This window comes from Cebus imitator, unplaced genomic scaffold (assembly GCF_001604975.1).
Source record: "Cebus imitator isolate Cc_AM_T3 unplaced genomic scaffold, Cebus_imitator-1.0 Scaffold186, whole genome shotgun sequence".
Lineage (NCBI taxonomy): Eukaryota > Metazoa > Chordata > Mammalia > Primates > Cebidae > Cebus > Cebus imitator.
The window spans coordinates 3,739,655-3,758,083 of NW_016107501.1; the positions used below are offsets into that span (position 1 = coordinate 3,739,655).

Consider the following 18,429-nt stretch of genomic DNA (forward strand, 5'->3'; position numbering starts at 1 on the left):
AACACAGACTCTAGCCTGCCCCCTATTCAAATGACTGTTCAATCCCTCAAAAAATACTGACAGAGCAAAGACAGGCCAGGAACTGTTGTGGGTGTTGGTGATATGGTGCAAACAGGACAGACAGGGCTTTTGACCTCACATGGCTTATATTCTAGAGGGAAACAGGCATAAATATATAGTATCAGGTACAAATAAATGAAAAGAACATAACGCAGGGTGAGAGACATGTAATCATTTTAGTCTAACCCTATTATTTATTAGGTTTAACCACATGAAACTGCTGATATTCAACCATTTCTGACCTACAGAATGGGCAATTTCATAAGTTTCATTCCGTCAGGAAACAACCAAGAATGCTTCTGATGGACGGGAAATTATAATGCATCCCTGAAAGGCAAGAAGGCACAGTGGCCTGGACTGGACAAATATCTCTCCCATAGCAGAGGCTCTAGGAAAAGGCTGTGAATGCAGAAAGCTCAGAGACAACTTATGGGAGAAGCAGCGTGGATGGAGGCGGTGGGCAGGGTGACTGGATGGGGGATCCTGGAAGGAGCCCCAGATGATTTAACTCTGCACCACACCCTCATCTCCATCCAGCCCTGGGGACTCTGTCTTCATCCAGAGCATTCTGAGAGGCAAATATTTCTACCAGGAATGGGGGAAGGGGTGGGCCCTAGTATAGTAGCCCCCAACCTTTTTAGCACCAGGGACCAATTTTACGGAAGACAATTTTTCCACAGAGAGGGATAGGGGGATGGTTTCAGGATAAAACTCTTCCACCTCAGGGCATCAGGCATTAGATTTTCATAAGGAGTACAACACTTAGATCCCTTGTACACAAAGTTCACAACAGGGTTCCTTCTCTAAGGCTGCTGCTGATCTGACAGGACGGGGAGCTCAGGCAGTCAAGCTCACTCTTGCCCTGTAGCTCACCTTCTGCCGTGCATCCCGGTTTCTAACAAGCCACAGGGATTGGAGACCCCTAACCTAGAGACCACCACTTTCCCCTGTGAATTCAACTACTTCTAAACTCAGAAAAGGCCCAAGAACTTGGTAGTCTATTATTGTTGTCGTTTTTTCTTTTTTGGGGCGGTGGGTGGCGTAAAGGAACAATATATATTACCTGTGCAATTAAAAAAAAAAAAAAACCCTAGCACCTCTGGCACCTGATTGATCGTATTATGAAGAGACAACTGGACACATCACATGCCTCCTGACAGGATGCAGAAAGAAAGATCCTTACCAAGAATTCAAACCTGGTTATGATCAGGCCACCAGAGCTAAATCTAGTTTACAGCAAACACAGGGGACAAGAGAAGTCACTAAATGACACTTAAGGATACTATTAGTAAAATCCAGAATGTGGATGAGCACTAAAAGACAAAAAGGAATAGGAAAAAAGAAGGTGGAATCCTCCAGACTAGAAGGCTTATTAAACCCACATGTGTAATGAATGGACCCTTATTTGAATAAATCAACCATTTAAAAAAAGTTCATGAGACAATAGAGTGGAGAGAACTTCCTAGATATCTAATGGTAAGAAAATATTAATTTAGGCTCTTAAAAAAAAAGTCCTTTTGAAGCTAGAATTAGGAACTTAAAGAATCCCTGATTATTATTATTCTTTTGTGTATATGTTTAAAAACTCCCATAATATAAAGAGACAGTCTACAGACTGAAAAAAATGTTTACAAACCATACCTCCAATAAGGGGTTAATATCCAAAATGCATAAGGAACCTAACTGAAAGAAAGTTCCGAAAACACAACCTGATTAAAAACAGGCAAAGGATTTGAATAGACATTTCTTGAAAGAAGACATACAAAAGGACAACAGCTGTATGAAAAATGTTCAACATCACTAATCATCGGGAAAATGCAAATAAAAACCAAAATAAGATATCACCTACACCTGTTTGAATGGCCTTTTTCCTCTATCGCCCAGGCTGGTGTGCAGTGGTGCATTCATGAATCACCCCACCCTTGACCTCCCATGTTCAAGTGATACTCCAACTTCAGTCTCTTAAGTAGCTGGGACTACAGGTATATACCAACATACCTGGCTAATTTTTTTTTTTTCTTTTTTTTTGAGGCAAGGTCCGGCTATGTTGCCCAAGCTAGTCTCAAACTCCTGGGCTCAAGCAATCCTCTTGCTTCAACCTCTCGAAGTACTAGGATTATAGGCACGGACCACTGTGGCAGGCCACAATGACTATTATCAAAATGACAAAACATAACAAGTGTTGATGAGGATGTGAAAGAAACAGGAACTTTGTATACTCTTGGTAGGAATATAAATTAATATAGCCATTACTAAAATTCCTCAAAAAACTAAAAATATCAACTACCACATGATCCAACAATCCCATCTCAGGGTGTATAAGGAAATGAAATTTTTTTTTCTTGAGACGGAGTCTTGCTCTTTCACCAGGCTGGAGTGCAGTGGCGCAATCTTGGCTCACTGCAACCTTCGCCTCCCAGGTTCAAGCGATTCTTCCACCTCAGCCTCCCGAGTAGCTGGGACCACAGGCACGCACCACCACACCCGGCTAATTTTTTTGTATTTTTAGTAGAGACGGGGTTTCACTGTGTTGGCCAGGATGGTCTCGATCTCTTGACCTCATGATCTGCCCCGCCCTGGCTTCCCAAAGTGCTGGGATTACAGGCGTTAGCCACCGTGCCCGGCCAGAAAACGAAATTTTATGTCAAGAATGATACCAGCACTTCTATGCTCCCTGCAGCATTATTCACAATAGCCAAGAAGTGGAAGCAACATAAATGTCCATCAACAGAAGAATGGATAAAGAAAATGTGCTATATATACACGACAGAATATCATTTAGCCTTAAAAGAGAAAGCAATTCTGTCAATTGCCACAACATGGGTGAACCTGGAGGATATTATGTTAAGTGAAATAAGCCAGCCACAGAAAGACAAATAATGCATGATCTCACCCATATGTGGAATCTAAATAAGTCCAATGCATAGAAGCAAAGCGTAGAAAGGTTACCAGGGGCTGGGGTTCAGGAAGATGTTGATCAAAGGACAAAATTTCAGTTAGACAGGAGTAATAAGTTTTTGAGATTATACTGCATGGTGATTATAGCTAATGCCATGTATTATGTATTTCAAAATTGTTAAAGTAAAAATCAAAGGTTCTCCAAAGATAATATGTGAGGTTATGTTAATTAGCTTTGCTAATCATTGTACAATGTATACATATATCAAAATATAATGATGTACCTCATGTATACATTTATCATTTGTCAATTAAAATTAAAAAACAAACACGATGAAAAGCTTAAAGCAGGCGGGGCGTGGTGGTTCACACCTGTAATCCCAGCACTTTGCACTGTGGGAGGCCAAAACGGGTGGATCTCCTGAGGTCAGGAGTTCGAGACCAGCCTGACCAATATAGTAAAACCCTTGTCTCTACTAAAAATACAAAAATTCACTGGGCTTCGTGGCGTGTGCCTGTAGTCCCAGCTACAGAAGGCTGAGACAGAAGAATTGCTTGAACCCAGGAGGTAGAGGTTGCAGTGAGCCGAGATCGTGCCACTGCATTCTAGCCTGGGCAACAGAGTGAGACTCCATCTCAAACAAGTAAACAAACAGAAACTCCGAGCAGGTCTGCAGCCCTGCCCTCCCAGTTTCCCTGCCGGTTCCCACACAGTAACCATTTGAGCTGGAAATGACCAGCTACAACAGCCTAAATAAAGCATTTTGTATGACTGCTTACCTGTCAATGAACTGATCAATAATGACAATATCGCCGGGCTGAATCTCCTCCCTCAAGGAGCCACAAGCTGTGGTTACTATGACATGTGTACAGCCCTCTTCCTTCAAAGCCCAGATGTTTGCCTGGTAGTTGACCTTTGAAGGCATGATGGTGTGCTGCCTCCCATGTCTAAGGAAGGAGAGAAAAAAATCATCAACCTGTGATGAGCACACCACCACCTGTTTTCTCCTAGAGTCTAGAAAAAAAGTGATTCTTTAGCAATGACCACAGACTAACACAGGGGGTCTCCTAGAACCCACTCCAGTGACCAACTAAAACTAACATTTAGGTTCACTGGATTCTGAAAAGACACTTCTGTCTCAAAAACGTAGAGTGGCAGATAGGCCGTAGTGCGGTCCCCACTGTGATGCGTCGTATAAAGTGTTGGTGAACCTGAGACTTGCATCTAGCCATTAGAAAATGGTGAACATGCTGTAAGTCACCTCCATGCTTAGGATCTACCTTACAGGCATGCACGAGAGATTCTCCTGCAGGCCTTCTGCATGCTTTCAAGGTACAGCCTAAACATGAAGGTGACTTCTAGCACCTCCACCATATCCTAATGGCAAGAAGCAAGCTGCTGTCAAATGAATGGCCTGTGGAGCAGGCCACACGGCAGGGAACGTGAACCACCTCTAGAAGCCAAAGGCCTCCACCCAGCAATGTGCAGGAACTGAATTCTCCTATAACCACATGAGCTTAAACAAGGACCTCAAGCTGCAGATGAAGACCCAATCCTTGAATATGCCTTGCAGGGCCTTGTGCAATGCCAAGCAGACAACCTGAGCTGTGCCAGACTCTTGACCAACAGGAACTGGGAGACGACGTGTGCTCTTTTAAGCTGCTAAATTTGTGGTAATTTGTTATATAACGGTAGAGAACTCGTACATATAACTTGAATAATATCTAACTATGTGATAAAAATGACTTTGCCTCCTCTGATAAAGAGCAGCACCAGCCTCCTTACGGAAACAACAATGTAGACACAAGTAACCCACTTCAGGAGCCCTAAGCCCACTCCCCACAGACATATAACTTCTACTATCAAGAGGTCATTAATGATGCACTGTTTTTCTTTAGCTTGATATGAAGGGGGGGAAAATGAACAAAACATTTCGTCTTGCAGTTAGAACTCAAACTGCAGCTTTGATCTTAGTCGTCTCATCTACTTTCCCAATCTAAGGTGCAAGGGCATGAGATCTTTGATCTCCTAAGTCAATATAACTCAACCCAAAATAATACACTGTAAATAAAGGTTGCTAAGATGTTCTGATTTTGCCAACATATAAAAACTCACATTTGCATCTTTACTCTTTCCAGAATTTAAGTTAAATTTAAATTATCTTTTAGTAGTAACATCCAAAAAGCTTAAAATGACCATACCTTGCAAGGAGGACGCAATCAACATTTTTTATCTTCCCCAAAATTAAGGCATCAGACGGCTGCATGAAATGGAAAATGATAATTAACTCAGTGATTTAAAAACAGGTATGTAAATTAAAATTGTTCAACCGCAATAGGGCTCATGGAATCTGAAGAGTCTGAGGATACAACTTAGAGAAGGGGCAAGATCTGATTATCAATATAATCATTTAATCAATTACTTACTGATCCCTCTGCACGCACCGATTCACAGAAGGTTACCATGGCTGTCTGCGTAGGTACCATTTAGTCAGATCTATTTGTAATGAGTACCCCAGGGGACTCTGACGGTAGACTGGTCAAATTTAGATACGTCAAAGTTATTGGGCAGGTTCAAGAACAGGTGTGAGGGTGAAAGGCAGAAAGGGTAAGAAGCCACTGTCATGACATTAAGAACTCAGCACTGGAAATGTCTGCTTGTGTTAACCAGGTCTAAGAAAGTTATGGAATGACTTGAGGTAAGGAAGGCTAGAAAGACCTTTACAACCAAGGGGTTTATGACAATGAACCAAGATGACAGCAGGACTGCGAGGACACAAGGTCAATGTAAGAATTTAGCTGAAAAGGAGGGTTTGATTGGGACATCCAGATATAGAGATCTTACAGAAGGATCAGAGGATGCAGCAATATGGAATTAGGAGAATGCAGACACCCTCTCCCTGGCCCAGGCTGAGTGACATGGGCTGGGAGAAGCAGCAATCTCTCCTACAAAAGGAAGAGTGTTTTATTTTTAGCTCAGTTATGCATTCAACTAACATCAGGTATGTTCTCATTCCCCAGGACAATTCTCCCCACTCAGAAAATACTACTTGGTCATAATAATTCATCCTATTAGTCATCAACCTGTCCCCTAAATTAGTGTGGTGTGACCTATTGGCCCCATAATAGAAGGTGATTTGAATGCAGATTTGAAAAGTGCAGTTGCTGTGTCTGAAATGAGCATCAGACTTCTAGCAACAGATTTTGAGAAGTGATTTACATATTCAGTACCCATCTTCTCAAAACATCAAAGTCTGGGGCATCCGTCAGACACCTTCTCAGCTAAAGGAACCTAACGGCAGAACTTCTGGCCCTCTCTGATGGGAGCAGACAACGCTGGGCCACCAAAACAGAAGCAATTTTTTTTCTTTAAAAATCAAGCCAGCAAGGAGAAAGGAAAAAGCTAACACGTCTCCTCCAGTTGGATATTAACCTTGCCAAATGGAGTATCCACATATTTTTCAGTTCTTCCTTCTAAAATTTCTGGATCATCCAGGCCTGTTCCACCAATTATTCCAATCTAAGAGAGAAAAAGAGATTATTATTTTATTTGGTAATTTTTTATTAGAAAAAAAATTTTAAGCAAACTCATTTATTCATATGTTCTTCTCCATTCCTGCCAAGCCCTAGTTACATTTTTAAAATCTGAAAATTACTGAACAATCAACAAATATTTGAAAGTCTTCTATAAAAATCAACAAATATTTGAAGGCCTTCTATATTCTAAAAAGAGCCAAAAGGCCACCTTTTTGGACTATATCACATTTACTTCTGACTGAATTACCAGTCAGCACAGAGAGGTACTTTAACCAACTCGGGTTAGAAAATCAAACCTAAAAGTAGTCAAATATGGTAATGGAAAGTACTTTTTGATCAATTTTATTTCTCTGCCAAATGGACTATGGAGTAAAGAATGTTCAGAAGACTGCTGAACATGTGGTAATGATTTCTCCTCACTATTCTATTTGATAAAGAAATGAGAGGTTATCTTTCCTACGCCATTAGAATCACAAAACTAGGAGAGAATGCAGACAGAGGAGACTGAAATGGCATGAAAAGTTATCCTCATGTATATTCATGAAATCAATCATTCATATATATGCAAATTCATATTTATATACTGTAACTACATATACAGCATTTTCAGATTATCTTGAAAATCTTTGTCTGAGTTAAAGAAACCTAGCATTACCCTCTGAGAGTTGATCTAATTTGATGATTAAAAAATAGAAACAGCAACAATTACAAAAATAATTATTAACTAAACGGTTAAAACTAAAAATTAAGTAACAAATCATTATTATAATTTCCTTGGGCTGGTACTTCCTAAAGGAGAAAGTAAACAGTGCAAAGCTAAAGAAATGACACTCTACTAGAAACCTAATTAATGCAAAGTCACCTGAGCATTATTATTCTTCAATGAAAAGCTTTAAATCTATTGTTACTTGAGTAACTAAATAAAGTAGGCTTCAAGAAAAAATTCCACAGTTAAGAATTCAGTGAACATATGAATTAAATAATTTTCAGGTCAGGTTACACAAGTTGAGGTCTATCAACACATAAAAAAATGGTTGCGTTTCTGACTCAGTTTCCTGAAAACAAACAAACAAGAAAATAAGGGCAATTTAGTGAGGTTTTTACTGAAGAACTCTGCCTGTTACCCACGACATGATTACGTAACTTGGGACTGACCCCCATGAATTCCTTAAGTGGCAAAGCCAGGTTTTGATACTGGCGCCATCTTGTGGACGTAATTATTAAAACCACAGCAGGTTAACATATTTTATGTCACCGAACTTAACATTATTGTTAAAAGGTAACCAGTATTATAGTTTTCAAATCAACGTTAAGTGTTCACTTAAGTCAATACATTTAAATAATTCCAGTTCAACAGAAAAGAACAAAAATTCATACGGTTTTAGGAAATCCCAATCCTTCCTGAGCCTGGCTTCTCCATCTTATCCTTCATTCTATGGACCTCCAAAGCACCACAGGTCATGGGAAGGCTAAGAAACCATCAAGCCTATGTCCTCACCTGGGACACAGATATGAACTGCTGATGCTGAAATTACTCTCAGCCGACTCTCTGGGGATTCAGCTACTAGCTTTTTAACTTATCACCATGTTGACTTGGCTCTTTCTGGGTGTTCCCTGAGCCATGCCATCTCAGATTCTGGATTCAACACTGGATGCTCAGGCTCAAATACACAAATCAAGCTGGGCTTTGTTTGGAGCCACCCTCTCAGTTTAGGTGAACTTTCCCAGCATCGTAGCAGTTGTTGAGAAATGCTAACCAGGTTTCCCGCTGAAATCCCTGAGCTCACTCTCAGCAGCCCCAAGCTTCAGTCTGCACCACCTGGCTGCATGATGTCTGCACTAGGTAGCTGGCAACTCAGCCCTCAGCAAGGAACATGTAGTAGCCCTGGACATGAAAGCAAGAGTGGCTACTGTTCTGGAGTAATCTGCAGGCAAGTCTATCCAGTCACTTAACTAGCTCCAGTTGTTTATGGAAACCCACATTGTGCAAGGGATATGGGGACAAGTGCAGCAACGGAGTCCGGCCATCCCAGGGAACTGGGCCTCTAAGATGGAGGTCAGCAGGGCCAAGATGTGGCCAATGTCGCCACCTGCTGGTCCCACAGCAAAGTACAACTGGGATGAAGTATCCAAGCACTGATGGCCCAATTCTGTCATACTCCCTTGAGTCTCTAAGTTTGAGTCAAGTCAGTACCTGCCTTAGTAACAAAGTAACTGTGTCTGAGCACTGACACGTTACAGGCACTGTGCTAAGTGCTTCAGCAGCCTTATTTCATCATCACAACCATAAATTGGGCCCTATAAAATGTTACCCGTTTTACAAATGAGGAAAGAGAAACACAAAAATGAAAAATCTCGCCCAAAGGCAAATCATAAGGAGCAAACCTGGGATAGAAATCTAGGTCTTTCAGACCTAACCACTATGATGTGCCATCTCCCAGTATACCCTGGAGTCCTTCATAACATCACACCCTATTGGAAAAGATTTTTGTCTCCATGTTATGAGACAACATGGTCAGAGAGGTCAAGTTCATGATCAAGGTCACAGAACAAGCACAGAAACAGTGACTCCGGGTATATAAGTGAATCATCTCAGAAGGAAGGACGACTCTCAATGATCTCATCCATCCTTAGGAAACAATGACAAGACCTTGCCAGCCCTCCTAGCCCAGGAGCATCAGTCCTCAGTCCAGTTAACTCTAGACTGTGTAGGAAATGTGTTCAAGACCTGAGATGGTATGTCTGCCCAGCCAGGACTTCTTACTACACAAGACAGAGTTCTGAAATAGGGAGTAAATCAAGGCCCTTGACAGATTTTAAAAGTTAGTGGCTCATGCCACACTTTTCCATTGGCTAACCACCAAATCAAACTTCTCAAAACTAGAGCTTCTGCAGTAATAATAAAGCTATGACATCTGCTTCAGAAACCTAAAGCTGCCCACGCCTACGTAAATTACAGTGACCTGAACTACCTGGCGTCTGCAACCGTGACGGGGGTCACCATCTGCCTGTGCTTCCCTGGCCAACTCAATGCCGATTTACAGAAGCTGGCTGTGAACATGGTCCCATTTCCCCACCTGCACTTCATGTCTGGCTTTGCCTTGCTGACCAGCCAGGACAGCTAGCAGTACTGGACCCTGATGGTACCTGAGCCTACCCGGCAGATGTTTGAGGCCAAGAACATGATGGCTGCCTGCAACCTCTGCCGTGGCTGCTACCTAACAGCAGCTGCCATGTTCAGGGACCACATGTCCATGAAGGAGGTGGACAGGCAAATGCTTAATGCCCAAAACATGAACAGCAGCTATTTCTTCAGTGTGGAAAGTCACAGATAGCTGTTTTACATTGTTGGTTGGATCCCCCACAATGTAAAAACAGCTGTCTATGGCTTCCCACACTGAGGGCTAAAGATGTCTGCCACCTTCACTGGCAACTACACAGCTATGTAGATCGATCAAGTACATCTCAGAGCAGTTCACAGGCATGTTCTGGTGCAAGGCTTTTCTGTGCTGGTACATGGGCATAGGCATGGATGAGATGGCATTCACCGAGGCTGAGAGCAACATGAACGACCTGGTATCTGTGTACCAGCAGTACCAGGAGGCCACGGCTAAGGAGAAGAAAGAGTTTGAGGAATGAGCCAAGGAGGAGGTGGCCTAGAGCCTTCTGTTACTGTGTAAAGGGTGGAAGTGGTGTGAGCTCTCTATTCATGCACAGTCTGTTCTCTGACAGCCATGTCTTACTGTATGTGCACTTGCTGTTCTTTGTGTCTTGATATCACATGTTCTAAACACATCCCAATAAAAGCATTTTCATGGTGGAAAAAAAATTGTTCAAGAGCAAATCAATCCAAGGGTCTGACTTCTCTGAGACTGTGAAAGTATTTATCCAAATACCAGCTCATCTGATCAGAATGGTTACTTCTAGCAATGTAGAAAGGGTGCATACTAGCCCCTACTCCATCTATTTCCGCTAGTACCTGGCTGCAAGAGATTTTACTAACCCTTCTTAGTCTCAGAAACCATTCATCATCACTTTGAGGTCTGGCACACTGCTGTAAGGAACCCAGCACTCTATAATGGCATTCTGAAAACACCATGACCCCAAGCAGTGGAGACCAGCTCATGCCAGGGAGACAGGCTGCCTCTGAATGCTGCAAGTTCATGATGAGGTATGCGAGCCAGAGCTGGAGCTGGCACAGCCCGATCTGAGCATTGCAGTCTTTTAGCTCCAGTTGCCATAACAATTTTGGCAAGCACAGCAGACAGAAGCCCTCAATATTGGGCTGATGTGGCTTTGAGGCCTGTAAGGGCCTTGCAAAATCCCAGAAGCCTAGCTGTATGGGAGACAGCAGTCAACTGTCTCAGGCTGGGAGGACTGTTAAAAACCTGCAATAGGGTCCACAGGGATAGCTGGGGGCTCTATGTCTGATAAGACACCCCCTTCTGTAAGCCATCCTTGTACGTAACGGTTATGGGTGGAACTGTGTCTCCCCTAAGTTCATAAGTTGAAGTTTCAACTCTCAGTACCTCAGAATGTGACTGTATTTGCAGTCAGTTTTTAAAGAGGTAATTAAGATCAAATGAGGTCACTGGGATGGGTCATAATACAGCATAGCTCATGCTATGGTATGAAAGTGTTCACCTTCGAAACTCATGTTGAGGCTTGGACCCCAAATGTAGTGATGCTGGGAGGTAGTACCTTTAAGAGGAGTTTGAGCCATGAGTCCCGGTAATGATCTACCCCCACATTAGGGGATTAATGCAGTCCCAGGAGAGGGTGTTCTTGCTCTCAATGGGTTGGATTAATTCCAGTAAGTGGGTTGTTATAAAGCAAAGTTTGTCTCTCTTTTTTGTGTGTTTTCTTTTCGTATCTCCCTGCTTCCCCTTTCATTTCTTTTAAATGAACCTCTTTTCTTAATAAATTACCCTGTCTCAGGTATTTTGTTATAGCAACAGAAAACAGACTAAGAAAACTGTTGTCCTTATAAGAGATTGGGATACAAACACATACAGAGGGAAGACCATGTGGAGAGAAATGGAGAACATTGCCATATACAAGCCAAGGCGACCGCCCTTGCAAGAAATCCACCTCAATCTCACCTGGATCTTGGAATTCTAACCTCCAGAACGGTGAGGAGATAACGTTTCTGTTGCCTAAGACCCCAGCCTGTATTGCTTTGTTATAGCAGTGCTAGCAAACTAATACAGTGACTCCACATTTTAGTAAGAGAAGCTTGGGTGACCCATGGGCTCAGAACATTTATGGTTTTTATTTGACCAAACTCCCCTTGCAAAGTAAAGAGATAGTCTAAAGGCAGACACACCTGAAGACACACTTCACCTGCTGAAATGCCCAGGCATTTTTAGAGGAGGATTTTCTCTAATATGTACTGTGTTTCTTAGAGCTCTCCTATGCTTGTAGAACAGCAGCAGGCCCCACCCACCCTCCTGAGCCAGCTGCTGGATACTAGGACATTTCCCTTCTTCAGCTTGCACTACCAAAGCCCAGGTCCCAGGGATTCTGATTAGTTGGGCAAGGAGTAGTTTGTTTTTGAAGCTCCTCAGTTGATTCTAAAGTGCACTTAGAACGAGCAACCTGCTATAGAGCCTAGACCACAAATTTCTAAAATGTGGGCTGAATGTGGTAAGCCGAATAATGTCCCTGCGCCAAAGACGTGCTAACTACATCCTAATTCCCAGAACCAGGGAAAATTACCTCAAATATGATTAAATCCAGGATCTTGAGATGAGGAGATTATCCCAGATTATCTGTGTATGGCCTACATGAACTCACAAGGAGGCAAGAAGGTCAAATGAGGAAAAAAGTGATATGACGACAGAAGCAGAGGGAGAGAAAAGGGGACGTGATGTGGGGCCATGGGCCAAGAAGTGCTGGCGCCTCCAGAAGCTGTAAAAGGCAAGGAAATGGATTTTCCCCATAGGCAGCAGAAACTTATCTCCTCACGGTTCTGGAGGCTAGAAGTCCAACATCAAGGCGAGATTGGGATTGAATCCTTCTAAGGTCAGTCTCCTTGGCTTGTAGACGGCAGCGTTCTCCATATACGTGTCTGTGTCCCAGTCTCTTAAAGCATAACAGTTTTCTTAGTCTGTTTTTCCGCTGCTATAACAGAATACCGGGACAGGGTAATTTATAAAGAAAAGAGGTTTATTTAGCTCATGGTTCTACAAGTTGAGGAAACTGAAAAAGGCAAGGAAATGGATTTTCCAAGAGGAACCAGCCCTATAGACATGCTAATTTTAGCCTTGTAAGACTCATTTTGGATTTGTGGACTCCAGAACTGTAAGACAATACATTGTATGGGTTTTCTTTTTTTTTTTTTTGAAACAGGGTCTCACTTTGTCACCTAGGCTGGAGTGCAATGGTGAAATCTCCACTCACTGCAGCCTCAACCTCCTGGGATCAAGTGATTCTCCTGCCTCAGCCCCCAAGGAGCTGGGACTACAAGTGCACATCACCATGCCTGGCTAACTTTTGTGTATTTTTTTGCAGAGATGGGGTTTCACCATGCTGCCCAGGCTGGTCTCGAACTCCTGAGTTCAAGTGATCTACCAAGCTCAACCCCCCAAAGTGCTAGGATTACAGCCACAAGCCACCGTGCCCAGCCAAGTTTTATTATTCATCTCCTGGAATGAAAGCTGGAAAGCTGCTCAGGGAGCCATGGTTCGCTGCAGGAGTCCTCCAGAATGTTCTCTATCTGGGTGCCAAAGGCTGGTTTGGCCCTCTGTATAGTCAGAAATACCACCTGCCTGTGGCTAACGCTGGAGGACAATGTCTCCCGGAGGTTCTCTCACACAGCGACTGTGTTAATCCCATGGCCTCTGGCTCCTGCTGCCTCTCTCCATGGCTACCCACCAGGTAGTATCCTCACTTTCTGCCTGGACCACCTCTCACTGGAGTGAGCCACAAAAAAAGACTGTTTCCATTACTCTCACTCCAGCTGGCTCCCTCCCTCCCTCCCTCCCTCCCTCAACCTGCCACCTACTCTGCTCCTATAGCAAAGAGGCTCCTCAGTATCTCAGCCTCTGGCCCCCTAACCAGCAGTATCTGGGAGGAAGAAATCGTACGCTCAACCTCCTTGGCTCCAAGGAGTCATTTATGGTCCTTTACCTCCTACTCTGAAATGATCCACCAGTACCACCATCTTTTTGGCTTTCCAGGTCAAAACCAGAAATCATCCTGTTCTTCTTCCTGCACTCCCTACACCTTACCCATCTCTCTGCTCTACCTGAAAATTCTATCTGCAATCTGATTATTCCTCACCACCTCCAAGGCTTCCACCCTAGACTTCAGCACCAGCACCAAGACTTCTGCCTGGCCTCTCAGCTCTCCCTCTCCCCTGCCCCCCACAGGCTATTCTGTACTGGCAGCCAGTGTAATCATTTAAAAATGTAAATCAAGTGCTAACTCCTGCTTTTACCCTTCAACAGCTTTCAAAACATTTAAAATAAAATTAAATTTCTTGATCATGGTCTACAAGAATGGCCTTACGAGCTGCATCCACCCAATTCTCACTGTGCATCCGTGATTTCCATTCCTACCACATTGAGCTCACTTTTGTGAAACCCTGGTTTTCGCTGTCCTGACCCTCATCTCTATCCTCAGGTCTTCACTTGGATCTTTATCCTTATTTACACTATCAGCTTGTTTAAGTCCATTCAAGCTGCTATAACAAAATATCTTAGGACTGGGTGACTTAAAAACAGCAGAAATTTCTCACTGTCTGGAGGCTTGGCAAGTTCAAGGTCACAGCACATTGTGTCTGGTGAAGGCCCATGTTTGGCTCATAGATGGTGTCCTCTCACTTAATGGAAGGAACAAGACAGCTCTCTAGGGCCCCTTTTGTAAGGGCACTTATTCCATTCATGAGGGCTCTCTACCTTTATAACCTAATCACCCTCAAAGCCCCATCTCCTAATATAATCACATTGGCGATTAGATTTCAACATACAGATTTTGGAGGCAGACCACTGCAGAGCTTAAGATCTACCTCCCTAGGAGTCTTTTCTGACACCCCTTACCCAACTGACTCTTACTGCTGTTTTGCTTTCATGCCAGTTGGTTTTGCAGCCTGACTACAATATAAACTTGAAGAAAATAGAGGACTCGCTTATTCAAAGATGCATCCTCAGTGTCTGGCAGGTATTCAATAAATATTTTTGAATTGGATTCCACCAGTAGACGGCTAGATTTGAAAGATATGCCAAATATTATACTGCCAATCCAAAACTCAGTGGAATCTTTCACTTCCATGAGCTAACTGCACCTCTTAAATTGAGAATAAATTTAAGATCCATCCCCTGTTCATATCTCTATTTTAGAAAGAGAAGTACTTGGGCTGACATTAAAGGAGTACCTAGAACTGGGCTGAGTGTGTTACATGTTACTGTATTTAAATCCAGCCATCTCTCAAAGTAGTTATTACTAACTCTAGCCTCACAGCTGAGGACCCTAAGGCTGAGGGGTTCATTTGCTGATGAGGAAGTGATGGCACTGGGATATGAACCTGGGTCTCGTCTCTACAGCGTTTTCTTCCCCTCACCACCTTGAGCTGAGCTGCGGCCCCTCCTCTTCCAACTGAACTGTTGTTTCATAAACGACCAGATGAAATGATGGCAGTGAATCAAACCACACACACCACCTGCCAGTGACACCAGTGGGGCTCAGACACACATGCCTCCTACACCTAATACTTGGGTGGGATCCAGTGAGGACCAAGTGGCGGCCTGCTTCATGCATGCACTCTGCCTCCCTCTTCAAGATGGACATTCTATAAAGTACTCATCTTTTACTGTGCATTCAGTCACAAGAAAACAGGGCAGAGAGACCACACTTCAGATTTCAGAAATGCCTCACATCTAGTTGGTGGAGTGCCAGGCTCTAGGCCCAATTCTGTCATTCTTTAGGTCCAGCTGTATAATTCTGGGCCCCTTAGCTGACCTTTCTGGGCCTTAACTTTACACGCACAAAAGGGGTCTGTGTGGCTATATGATGGTCTTGAAGAAACACTCCAGCTCCATCATTCTATAATTTGGGAATAGGACGTGGTTTTTATTAACCTATTTTACTTTGGACACTGGCACCTCACATTTTCTATATAGAATGTTGCCTTAGAAATCTGGGGAATATGGTGTTGGCATCATAGAATCTCAATAGCAAAGCTGTCATCTGTTCTAAACCAAAAGAAAAATCAACAGGCAGTCCTAGCACCATATGTACCTCTTAATTTTATATCCAGAAGCCTGCCAAGACCAAAAATACACCTTATTCAATATTTACATCAGGCCTCTGAGAATCACATTGCCCATTCTGCACTTAAATGCACTGCATTAATTTGAAAGGAAAGGGTGTGGCAAGGGGAATGCTAACCAGATTAATCACCATCTCTCTGTTTTTAGTGGCACTTTAAGTGTATTCCTGTAAGGAGAAGGTGAAAAGTTGTGGCCTAATAACACCTAACACAATAACTTAATAACTGTTGGGGAAAAGATCATTCAAAATTAATCTCAGTTCCCCCTTATAAGCACTACCACTTAACAAGCTTCAACCATGTGCAATACAGACAATATAATTCTAGCCCTCCTGGCAAATTCTGCAGTAAAGTTCTCAGTTTATACGTGGGTACCTAAGGGAAGTAACATACTTCACGCAAGTTTCATGAAAACCATTTCTGCCATGCCATGAAGGCAGGGGCGAGGACTTCTATATATATTTGCTGGATGTAAGATTCTTTTCAAAATGACAAAATAAGTTTCATACGTAAGTCTGGTTGCAACACCCTTTACCATTCCTCTCATTTTAAGGGCCTCATTTAAACCTTCAAGGGCTTAATAAACTAATCTGGCTGATTACACATTGACCGCAGAGATCGCCTTCTCCCTGGAAAACCGCAGTCAAGCGTAGGGAGCTGAGATGCTTTGGAGAAGATAGCAATCTTCCTATCCCATAGGCCAAAAATTTCTAAAAATCAAATAAGTTAACTGCGTTCTTAGCCAGTAATAAACTGCCCGAAAGAGCTCTTAAGTTTTAGCAATTTTTCTTTATGTGCTGTAATTCTCTCTCCGGACACTAACCAGGGGAGAAGTGTTTAAAACCCCCAGGGAAGCCAGCTGCTACTCTGAGAACTCGTGCCCTCCTCTGCACAAAGCCTCCCACCGCACAATGATCCCTTGTATCCAGGACCCGGAGGGCCTAGGGCACAAGGAAATTGAACTCTAACTTGCAAGGCTGCAAAACAAAGCAGTTTCAAGCCAGAGGCCTTCAAATGGTGAAGCCCCAAAATGGGACGCCTGTACTTCTTTTCGGTGCTTTTAAAAAAGTCTCGGAATCCCTACAGCATTACGGTGCTGGGAAAAACTTCAGCACGGAGAAGGCCCACGTTTAGAGGAAAAAAGCCGGAAGCAAGCAAAAGAGCAAGTAAGCAGTTCTCCCACGTGGGCCTTAGGCAGCAAGCGGAGTCAGAGAGCGGAAGCCGAAGTCCCGCAAGGCACTAAGAGACGGTCACAGAAGCTGCAGGCGCCCAGACACCTGGGCCACCTGCTGGCTCCAGCCGAGTGCCTTTCTTGGAAGAAGAGTGGTGCTTGGGAATGGCGGCGGCATGGGCGCAGCTTCTCACACCCACGACCCCTCTTTCCAAAGGGGTGCCGACCCCCTGTGGGGTGCGGGTGCGGATGAGCCAAAAGGTGGTGTGTGTGCGTGTGTGTGTGTGAGGGGTCGTTTGCAAGCATACCCTCTCCTCGCGCGGCAAGTGAGTCCCGAGTGCCGCGTCCCAGTCCCTCCCGGCCACTGCAGGGGCGCAAAAGCAGGGCGCACAGCCCCCCGAGGCGCGGTCCCCCGGGGCGGAGGCGAGAAGGCACCCGGCAGGGCGGACCGCTGCACCTGGGAGGGCTCATCTCACCTTCACGACGGTGGTGGTGGTGCTTGAAGCCATGTCTGCACGGGAAAGGAAGCTGCAGTGGGCGAGCACTCGGGACTAAGGGAACCAAGCGAGCCAAAGAGCTGCAGCTGTGCCAACCTCACAGGCGGGAGTCGGCAGTGCGGAGACCTGGGGCGGGCCCTGGCTCCTCCTCTTCCTCCCCGGGACAGCTGGATTGGCTGCTTGTGTGGGATCTCCGCCGCCACCCCTTCCCCAAATCGAAGTTCCCGCGTTCCGCCCCTTTTGCAGACCTTTCCGGTTCCCCAGATTTTTGTTGTTTTTTTCATCCACAGTTACGACTAACGGATAACGATCATAATGGAGGCCATTTATGGAGCTCTGTATTGTTCCAGACTGTGTGTTTTGCCCTTTAATTGGCCCACTTAACTTTCACAAAAACCCTGTAAGGAAGAGCAGCCCTCCCTGCTTGGCCCAATGTTAGCGGCGTCGGAGGCCTCGGCTGCAAAGTCAGGCCCCGCGGCGTTCCAGAAGTTCTCGCGGGAGGGAGAATCCTCCTCAGGAGGGAACGGGCGGCCCCTGAGATTCTCTGGGGCAGTTAACGCGGGGCGGCGGCCGCGGCGGGGACGGCGTTTGCCCTTCCTTCGGCTGCGAACCCGCCGCGGGTTTGCGCATTTCCTTCATTCCTAGAGGACAGAGCTGGGATGGACTTGACTGTAGGCGCAGGGATGACGAAAGGGAAATACACAGAACAACGTGCTACTGGATAATCTTTCTGATTTACGAACTACGATTTACTAATTTTCAGTTTTGAGGGGCGGCTCTTAAGGGGTTGAGACCCTGCGCAACTCCTGTTCTACCCGGCAGGGGGCATCTTTAATCCTTTCTACACCGCAGCGGCATCCGATACACCTGGATTCAGGTTCCAGATTCGGGTCTCCATCATTCAACACTAGGAGGACACACGCACACACACACACACACACACACACACACACACACACACACACACACGCCCTTTAGAAAGATAATCTCTCTCA

At 44.4% G+C, this 18,429-nt stretch overlaps 1 protein-coding gene across 1 annotated transcript in view; it reads right to left on the minus strand.

The window, feature by feature from the left end:
- Window positions 1–17,646, minus strand: part of LOC108316283 (methylthioadenosine phosphorylase) — a 61,720-nt gene extending 44,074 nt beyond the window's left edge. The window contains exons 1-4 of the mRNA XM_017546036.2: window positions 17,414–17,646; window positions 6,392–6,478; window positions 5,161–5,219; window positions 3,739–3,906 (exon numbers count right to left, since the gene is read on the minus strand). Of these exons, the coding sequence (XP_017401525.1) occupies window positions 3,739–3,906; window positions 5,161–5,219; window positions 6,392–6,478; window positions 17,414–17,446 (347 nt within the window). The 5' untranslated portion in view covers window positions 17,447–17,646. The remainder of the gene's footprint in view (window positions 1–3,738; window positions 3,907–5,160; window positions 5,220–6,391; window positions 6,479–17,413) is intronic.
- Between the last annotated feature and the right edge of the window lie 783 nt (window positions 17,647–18,429).